Source organism: Fukomys damarensis, unplaced genomic scaffold, assembly GCF_012274545.1.
Source record: "Fukomys damarensis isolate Sample0158 unplaced genomic scaffold, DMR_v1.0_HiC HiC_scaffold_1, whole genome shotgun sequence".
NCBI classification, from domain to species: domain Eukaryota; kingdom Metazoa; phylum Chordata; class Mammalia; order Rodentia; family Bathyergidae; genus Fukomys; species Fukomys damarensis.
Window position 1 is genome coordinate 71,721,496 of NW_022900913.1, and position 10,199 is coordinate 71,731,694.

Genomic DNA, 10,199 nt, shown 5'->3' on the forward strand with positions numbered 1-10,199 from the left:
CAACAAATACAAAGCCTTTGAAGTGTACATATAAAATTCGCCAAACTGACCATAGTATGAGCATAACACAAGGCTGAGCAAAAAAGACTAAAGTTATTCAAAGTATATTCCTTAGCCAGGCGTAGTGGCACAGGCCTGTAATCCAGGCTCTCAGGAGGCTGAGGCAGGAGGATCATTGTGAGTTTGAGAATAGCCTAGGCTACATAGTGTGTTCCAAGTCAGTCTCACCTACGTAGTGAGACCCTGTCTCAAAAAAACAAAACAAAACAAAAAAAACCCCAAAAGAACCAAAAAAAAGTATATTCCTTAGCCATAATTCATAGAGGATAAGTAATGATTTTAAATGCATACCTAGAGAAGTACATGTGAAAATTATATCTTTTAGCCTCCACCTAAATATGATAAAAAAATAAAAGTACATCAAGCCTTAAGATTAAAAAAAAGGAAAAAGAAAGAATAATTAAAATAGAATTTCACAAAGCAGGGAAGAAAAAAGCAAACAGAAAAACTAGAAATACTCAACAAGCCTTTTTTGATAGTTAATAAAATTGATATGCTCTAGCCAGAGTAATAAAGAACACATAAATTACCTATGACTACAATGAAAACAGTTGGTACTGCACCTGAGTCCATTATGTTCGGCTGTTTCCCAAAATACAATAAAACCTGGGTTTGTGAGAATAATTCATCCTGGAAACATGCTTGCAATTGAAAGCACTTGTATATCAAAGTGAATTTCACCACAGGAAATAAAACTCAGTTGATTTGTTCCACAACCTCCAAATAGTCACATGAAAATGATTACAATACTGTAATATAATAGAAAATATAAAGCAAAATGAACAAATTAACATGCACTCACCTTCAAAAACCTGGTGTGAGGGAGACAAAAGAGAGGAAGGTTACTGTGCAGGATGACTTTCACTGTCCTAATAGAATCACTGCTATCTATGGCTCAATGGAATCTTTTTCTTTTCATGCAACTTTATCAAGGAATCTATCCAATGACACTTGCTTCTGCCTCCTTTTCAGGATTCCATGGAAATGTGACATTGTATTGTCATTAAACAGACTCATCACTCCCATTGTTGCAGCCTTATTCAGCTGGTGCTTTTTACAAAATTTTGCACGGTTTCCCACATTTTATACACCTCCCTATTCTCCTTTGCAATGAGGGATTCCTCTACCTTTTTCTCTTCCCCCTCTGCAGACAAGATCTCCCCCATAATCTATTGCTGTTGGGAGACAATTGCCCATGATCCTGCAGTGAAAGACAGAGGAAGGGAGGGAGAGGAGAGGAGAGAACTATTGGCTCAGTCATGATCCTATGACGTTTAGCGTCATATACTAGTCATATTGCAATACATTGCTCATTTATGAAGTTAAAATTTATTAGAAACGCTTGCTTATCTTGTGGAATATTTGCAAAGCAAGTTACTTGCAACCCAAGGTTTTACTGTACCTTGCCATGTCTTTAATAATTTCTATACAGTAGAAAGTTCATTTATGAAATACTCTACAAGCAGCCCTAATTAGAGCATAGCATCTGTTTTCTACTGGGATCCTCACTGACACAGCTCCTTTGTGACTATTTTTCTTCTATTTTATCTTTAAATCTTAATTAGTAGTGCCACACTTTAATCAGCTGACTAACCAGGCATGAGAAAGTCATCCCAGGCCCCTTCCCTTTTCTTCTCCCTCATAGTAGCTGTGGATAAAATCCAGGTTATTCTTGCTCTTATATATCAGTTCTGTTGCTATCCTCTTCCTGATTTATCAGGTCATGCTTTTCTTTACTGAAACAATGTTGCACACTTTTTTTTTTGGTACTGGGGATCGAACCTGAGACCTTGCTGTTACATGCTTTTAATCGGCATCTTGAGGTTGTTTACTGTGAAAGGACACTCAGCTGAAGGGTAAGGAGGGCTGAGACCCCACCTCTCTTCTCTGTACATGCCATGTACCCTGGAGTGAGGCAATAAAACTAGGTGCTGTTCTGCCTTTAGCAATCTCCAAACCAGGTGGTCCTCTGACCTCGTCTAGCCAACACAATCTAGTAGTTTTGTCCATGTCCTTTCTTGGTATAAAAGCCCATAAAGATGTGATATTATAATCTCAAGTGTATCATCCCAATTCTTCACTTATTTGTACAAGCTGCCCTGTTTCTGTCCATTATATCCTCCTCTGCCCCATGCCATGTGGGCTTCAAGATGCCCCTCAGCATCTCTGGATCCTGGTGCTCATGCCTATGTCTGGTTGATTCTAGCAGGAGCAAAGAGTTGATTCTAGCAGATGTGATATGTTAGGGATGATGGGAAATGACTTCTACAATAGTAACAAAGCAAAGTGCTATACTGTAAGTTGCATGAACACATGCACTCTTGATCCATAGAAATGATGAGGTAATAAAGGTGATAAGCAGTGACTTGTTAAGCAGAAGAAGATTAGATAGCCTCTGAATTCAGGAAACTCTTGGTAATCATTGGTGGCTAGGGAAGTCCTTCCTCTTTACTACCGTGTGCAGCCACCAGCATGGTAGCCAGAGACCCATGAGTTGGATCTCTGTCCACATTCATTCTCATTGAATTTCTTTGTTTTGTTTTGTTTTTTCCCCTCCACACTCCGGAAAAGTTTCTTGAACTTTCTTTCACATGACATTGTGGTCTTAAATATCTGTATTGGATTCTGCTACCTTTAGTGTGGATTTCAATTGTCTGAATTTCAATTTTAGATTCCTTAAAATTTTCTCTAGTCTACTTATTTCCTTGTTATCTTAATTTTTCTTTTTGCTTTCTGAACTTGGGCTTCTTTCATATTGGTGAGGCATTTTTCTGAATTTCAGAACATAATTTCAGAGATACTTGTTATGCTCTGGATCTGAAATGTTCATCTGAAGTCTCATGTATTGGGAAGATGACTGGAAAATGGGGTTGCTATAGCTGACTTGCTACTAGGAAGGGGGCCTGGTTGGTGGTGGGTCACTAAGGGTGTGACCTGGAAGGGTGTGTTCTTGCAACTCATCCCTTCTGTAATTCCTGGCCACCATGACACGAGCAACTCTTCACTGTGCCCCTCTGCCATGCCATTTCTGCCTTGGAACCAGCCAACCATGGACTGAAAATGTGAAACAAAAAAAAATGTCTCCTCCTTTAAGTTGTAGATGTTCGGTACTGTGTCGTCAAGAATGTGACTAAGACAGCACTGTATCAGATCTGATGCTGAATTCCCATCCTCTCACTCTCCCGAGGCCAGCAGTAGCTGGGACAAATGAGCCAGATGTGGCTTGCCCTCACCATGCTCTCCATGTTTTTACTTTCTATTTTGTGGTGCTCCTGTCATTGTAGACTACAGTCTACTGCGAAGCAAACAGGAACGAGAATCTGGAAATGGGGGAGGGGATCAATGTGTAGGGCCACAGTAGGGATATCTGAACCAGTGAGTTAAAGACTTCTCCTTGCCAGTACTTGGACAATCACTGGGACAGTCACTCTACGTAGCCCTCTTTGACAATTGTGATGGGATCAAAATGCAGTGCTCTCAGCCTTTCCTCCTACCATCACTCCACCAGGGGCCTCTTTTCCCTGGTGCCATAAAAGATGGAGACCACTGTTTTAGATGATTCTTTTTTCCTACTAGGATAAGAAAGGAACTTACTTATCCCCTTGTGCCTTATAAATTACTTAATATGTAATCTACAATGAAAATGGCTGGAAATGGCATTCCAGTAATTTGACTAAAGCTTTTTAGTTGGATTTGCATCTTTGAAGGCATTTCCTGAACCCTGCTTGACCTAGAATGGCCTCAAGTTTTTATTTCCCAGTACTGAGGATCTAATGAAGGATCTCTTGCATGTTTGGCAAGTGCTTTACCACTGAGCTACACCGGTCTTATGGTCTGCTCACAATATTTTCAGAGGAAAAAAAAACTAGAGGGAGGATGGTTTCCATTACATTGCCTTTGCTGCCATCTAGTGACAGTTTTTGGTAACATAATGTACCGGAAAAGCCTGTTGAGGAAGTCTCTACTCCTGAGTGTCTCCATAGCTAGGGGCCTTCATTGGCTGGAGATTCCAGCACAGCTGGGGTTTTGGGGACTTTTCATCTGCGGGTTTGCATCAGTGGTCACACTAAAACTATCAAGAGTACTTACATGTCTCTGTTCCTGCGGGGGGTGACTGCCCTGAATATCAGGGTAGCATAGGGTTAGCACCAGGGCTCTCAGGTCTGAGGTTCCTCATCTGAGAAGTTACATTTAAGTCAGCATTCCTATCTCAAATTCCTGAAATAAGAAACAGTTATTCCTGAGAAATTTCTCTACAAATTAGGAGGCAGAGTGACATACCGGACAAACCACTTGGTACTGGGCCGGGGATTTAGCTCAGTGGTTCCACTGCCTGCCTCTCGATCACAAGGACCCGAGTTTGATCCCCACAAACAAACAAACACTTGGTACTGTAAACTTGAGCCACTTTCTGAAATGATCTATGATGTGGAATAATAAACCTTCAATGTAACTGTGCTTGGGGATGAAGACACTGAGGCAGAAACTAAGATTCAATGATGTTGAGGCCAGGCACTAATCCAACAGAACTGGTGTCCTTATAAAAAGAGAGATTATAGAGTTCTCTGTGCATGAATACCCATATGATATAGTGAGGGGGCACCGCCAATCTCCTGCAAATTAGGAAGAGGCTCCATCAGACACCAACTCTGCTACAAATCCTGACCTTGGGCCTCTGGCTTCCAGAATTGTAAAAAATAAGTTAGTGTTGTGTTTGTTTTTGTTGGTGGTACTAGGCACTGTACTCAGGACATTTGCAGATCTACATTCCCAGACTTTTATTTCTATTTCTGAGGCAGGATCTTGCTAAGTTACTTGAGCTGGGATTGAATTTGTGATTCTCCTGCCTCAGCTTCCCAGAGTGCTGAGATTATGGGTGTGTGCTACCATGCCCAGCTAATGGCATTGTTTAAGACACCCAGTGTGCAGTATTTTTTATAACTTCCCAGATAAAGCAATACAATTATCCAATATATGTAAAGCACCTGGAACATAATGGTCCAAATATTGCTTTCAAGTCTTCCACATTTCAGACATGGATATTTGATTATTATCCTTTACCACTCAGATGTTCCCACAAGCATCTCAAGGTCATTTTCTAAAATGAATATTGTGTATCATCTCCCCCCCCCACCCAATCCTGACTGATCCTCTTACTAACCTAGGCTGGAAAACTCCCATCAGTTTCCTCTCTGGTCCACACCTTACATCTGATGTGTCTCCAGGTTTATTCAGTCACCAGGATAGACTCCTCTTGCTTCTCTTCTTCTGCAGATCCTACTGCAAACACTTCTTCCTCTTGGGACTATTCTGAGGCCTCTTGACTCTCACGATGCCAAGAGTTCTCCTTGACCGGTCTCCATTTTTAAAGGCATCTAAAAAGTTTCTCAGGTTGGGAATTTAGCTCAGTGGTTCTACCCCCTGCCTCGCAAACACAAAGTCCCAAATTCAATCCCTGGTACCAAAAAATAAATAAAAACAGTTTCTCCAAAAATAAGATCACATCTAGAGCCTTCAATGACTTTCCAATATTGGATTAGAGGATGCCTGGTCATCAAAAAAGATGTGCTAAACTCTCCAGTCTCTAAAATTAATGTGGAAACTTCTCAAAAAACTAGGATTAGAGGTCTATTTGACCCAGCTATTCCTCTGTTGGATATCTTCCCCAAAGAATTAAAAGCCTCATACCACAGTGATATTATGTACATCCATGTTTATAGTGGAAGTTTGTAATAAATAGCAGGCAAATTTCAAGTTTGAGCAGTTCAAAACAGGAAAAACAAGTGATTCTTCCAAACACTGTGCAGGTCTGTCACCTAAATCATTATAGTTTTCAAAAGAAAATTATGGGCCGGGGATTTAGCTCAGTGATCCTGCCTCCTGCCTCACAAGCACAAGGACCCAAGTTCGATCCCCAGTACCAAAAATAAATAAAAGAAAAAGAAAAATAAACAGAAGGCAGTACTATGCAAAATACTTTTATTGATAATTGTAAATAATTCAGCAAGAAGTGATTACAAAATATACCAAAAAATCAGAATGTTGGAATTCAATAGAAATGAAAACCTGAGCTGAAGGTTGATCAGAAATGTGAGACACTTGGCACCATTTTAATGGATGTTAAGAAACGTTTGCTAGCCTTCTTAAACATTTACTGTAATACAGAAAAAGTAAGTTTTAAAGGAGCTACACAATGCAATGACATATTAAATGATTTTTGCTGTTGACAAACAATTGTCTAAGATAAACAGATCTATCAAAAGCTCACAGTCTTGAAGGGAGGTTTCTAACTTGTATTATTTTAGCAAGAAGCAAGCTGAGATTTTGTTGGTAAGATATTATTTATTCATGTACATCTAAAAGGCTGGCTCAGTTTGTCAGAGCACAAGAAAATGTACAAAGAGGCCACGGGCATGATGAACATAAATCAATCCTACCTCTGGAAAACAAGTGACATATAAGTAACATCATGACAAATGACAGTATTGTATATATGAGACTTGTGGTCTAATTTAATCCTCACTTTGTATTCTTCAGGATCTGTGATGAAAAACATGGTGAAAAGCAGGATTGTTCTCACCCCTTTAACTAGCAACTGTCCAATAAAAAAAGGGGGGAACACAAGAAAGCTAAAACATACAGGGCTTTGCTGATTATTGTTATTAACTTCATTATATACATTTCATTACATTGAATCTTGAGTCACATCATGAGCCACTAGTTAATATACTAAACTTTACAAACCTAAGAGCTCCACATTTGTTGCAGAACTTCAAAACTAATGAAATTCCTTTCCCCTTTAACTGTTCCTTCCACATAAAGTCCTAAAACTGAGTAATTACTGGCATGCCTGCACTTTCACAAATGTGTTGTAAAAACACGATCAAAATTATACAGAGAGGAATTTCAAATGAGGTCAGGGATCTTATAGTCTCTCAGAACATGTCTTCAATTCTTTGTACTTCAAATTACATTTAAAAAGGTGGGGAGGTGTAGCTGGACTCCCATAGTTTCAGCTGTCATTAAACCCTCAATGTCTCCATGCCAGATCTAGAATCTAAGTGCTCTACTATTAAGTGGTCCTAGCTCTAAAAATATATTCCCAGTTCTTTGTGCTCTATGTCACACAGAAATGAGGACAGCTGGACCATGTAGTATCAGTCCAATAATGTCATTAAACCCCAATGTCTCCAGGCTAGGGAAGGATCCAATATCTAAGTGCTCTGCTAGTAAGGGTCCCTGGTTGTAAAAACATTCAGTGCTGTTCCATGTCATACAAAAAAGAAATGAGGGCTTCTGGACCTGTGTATAGCCCAATGTCATTAAACCCCCAATGTCTTCGTGCTAGGGAAGGATTCAGTATTTAAGTGCTCTACTGTTAAGTGTTCCCAGTTCTAAGACAAAGCTTTTATCTTTACTTTTTATTTTTTTTAAAAAGGCCTGAAGCAGTACCCTTTCCTTGGCGGAGAACAGCTGCTGACTTCCTTCCTGCCCCAGCTTTCCAGGAGGTCACTAGGTGAGGTTTTGCCCTGATGGTTTTACTGTGGCCTTTCCAGGGCTTTTCTTCCTTGTGCACCTTCACGTGCTGCCTCAGATGAGAGCTCTGGCTGAAGCACTTGCCACACTCACTGCACTGGTAGGGCTTCTCTCCAGTGTGGGTTCTCTGATGCTGAATAAGGTGGGAACTCTGGCTGAAACAGCGGCCACACTCATCACACTGGTAGGGCTTTTCTCCAGTATGGATTCTCTGGTGCTGAATGAGATTTGAACTCTGTTTAAACCTTTCTCCACACTCATCACATTTATACGGCTTTTCCCCAGTATGGATGCGACGATGCTGAATGAGATTAGAGCTCTGGAAGAAACTTTTCCCACAATCAGCACATTTATGGGATTTCTTTCCAGTATGGATCTTCTGGTGCTGAAAAAGAGTGGAATTCTGACTGAAACTCTTTTCACAGTCAGTGCATTTGTAAGGTTTCTCATCCAAGCTTCTTCTAAGCCTGCTCAAACCTGAGTCGAAGCGAATGGTCACTCCCCATTTCTGCCGCTGCCGGACTGTCTTGCGCTTGCTCTTGTTCTCATAGGCTTTTCCTTGGCTTGAGCTCCGAGAAATACCCGCTTTCCCCCCTCCTTTCGGTTTTGCTAGCCTCATGGTGAAAAGCCAAATGTATTTGTTAGAGTGTCCACTATCTTCTGAACTAAGGTCTCATTTCCTAGAGTTACAAAGCACAGTATTTTCTGTGTGGAAGAAAAAATAATAAATTATAGATGATCTATACCTCAATGTATCAAAAATTACATTGATATTTAAATTAAAGATGTGTTTAACATAAATGAAAACAAAGTTAATTCTGGGGGAAAATATTTGCAGAATAATTCTAATAATTCCAGTGGTTAAATTTAATTAAATAGCACATTTTGATTGAATTTACCATTGGAGAGTTTTTGTCTATTGGGAAGGACAAAAAAAGTGATGAGGTAAAAATTTTTTTAAAGCATTATCACTGGTGTGGTGGCACACATCTGTAATCCCACAACTCTGGAGGCTGAGGCAGGAGTATTGCCATGAGTTCAAGACCAGCCTGAACTACACAGTGAAATCCTGTCTCAAAACACCGAAAAAAAAAAAAAATCGAGTTTCTTATTTTAAAGGACAAAGAGGAGTAAAGATTAAACAACAAGAATATAATTTCACAGGGTAATAGAATACAGTGGACCCTTGACTTACAAACTCAATCAGTTTCGAGGGCTGGTTATAACTAAATCAATATAGCTGAGATCTGGATGCTTACCTGGGTACACACTATAGATAACAGAAGGCAGATGAATTTTCCATTAACCTAATTAACCCAGGTTGTCTGTCAGGCCGATCGTAACTTGAGGATCCACTGTACTTTTATTTCAGATTTACTCCCACATTAACTTTCTCATTTAATGGTGAATTAATGAGTCCAAATTTGAAAGACATGACAAATCATATGTGATATGAACCTAGGAATCTACTATTTGGCCACAAATAAGTATGTATAGACTTCCATAGCTAATCTTAGTTCTACATAGGATAGTCTGCTATGAAAGTAGGAGCTACAGCTAGTTGTAGTAACATAGGCCCATAATCCTACCACTGCTAGAGGCTGAAGTAAGGAGGATCATAAGTTCAAGCCCCGCTTGGGTAAATTTAGCAATGTAGCCCAATAAAAAAAAAAAAAAAGGGCTGAAGATGTGGCTTAAAGGCCCTAGATTTTTAATCCCCAGTCATGGGGGAGCAGGGACACTTGCTTTGTAAATTGTAAGTTCACTGTGAATCTCCTCAGCGAGTACTAGATGGGAAAAAAACTCAGTGAAGAGATACATTACTATTACTTTTTCTGGATTCTATTGACCTAAGAAAGAGGACAATGCAAGGATTGTTTTTGGAGAGTGAAAACACTTAACAGATCTTTCAGTCAAGGATATTAAGCTGAGTAGAAAAAGTGTGCTAAGTAAAACACACAAAAAAGGAGAAAAGGTTACAAGTAATTTTCCTGTAAAAATTTGATGGTATTTAAAAAATACTTAAGTGCTGAAAATTTTCAAATTCATTTTATTTACTTTTAGGGTTGTCTTGAGGCTATTTAAAATTACCCAAACATGCAAGCCAAAAACTAGAGGTACTCGAAACAGGTGGCCCGGTGGAAGAAGCTAGGTCTGCAAAATAAAATTACTCGAACTATTCTCTGGATTTTGGGTCAGGTTGTACAATTTAAAAATAGGGATAATTACCCTGGATTTCTTTGCATATAAAAACATAGAACAAATAGCTGAAAATACGTATCATTTTCCATTGCCTTTGTTTGCTTTTGTACAATGGAGACTCCCGGCTTAAGAGTACGCAGGAATGTTTAACAATTTTTGTCGCTATAATTATAGTATCAGAAAGAGCAAACTACATATAATATAAAGATGCAAAGAGCATTTCCCATCCATTAATTCCATCAAATATTTAGTCTATCTGCTACAAAGGAAACGCTGTTGGGTACACGGTATGTAAAAAGTACCTGTTATAGTAATTATGCATTTTTTTAAAGCACATTTTTTTTTTTTTAACGCTAAAGCAATCAGGTGAGACCGGAGACTCGAAAACGCCCAGGTTCCGC

The 10,199-nt window shown here is 39.3% G+C and overlaps 1 protein-coding gene across 1 annotated transcript; it reads right to left on the bottom strand.

Moving 5' to 3' along the window:
* Window positions 1-6,731: 6,731 nt before the first annotated feature.
* On the bottom strand, window positions 6,732-8,351 carry Znf22 (zinc finger protein 22). The gene has a single exon (XM_010622480.3). It carries the CDS (start codon window positions 8,213-8,215, stop codon window positions 7,475-7,477), a length of 741 nt encoding a protein of 246 aa, XP_010620782.1. The 5' UTR covers window positions 8,216-8,351; the 3' UTR covers window positions 6,732-7,474.
* Between the last annotated feature and the right edge of the window lie 1,848 nt (window positions 8,352-10,199).

What these genes read in the sequence shown, in the direction of transcription:
- Znf22 (XM_010622480.3), bottom strand. Translation starts at nt 8,215, where the DNA reads ATGAGGCTAGCAAAACCGAAAGGAGGGGGGAAAGCGGGTATTTCTCGG.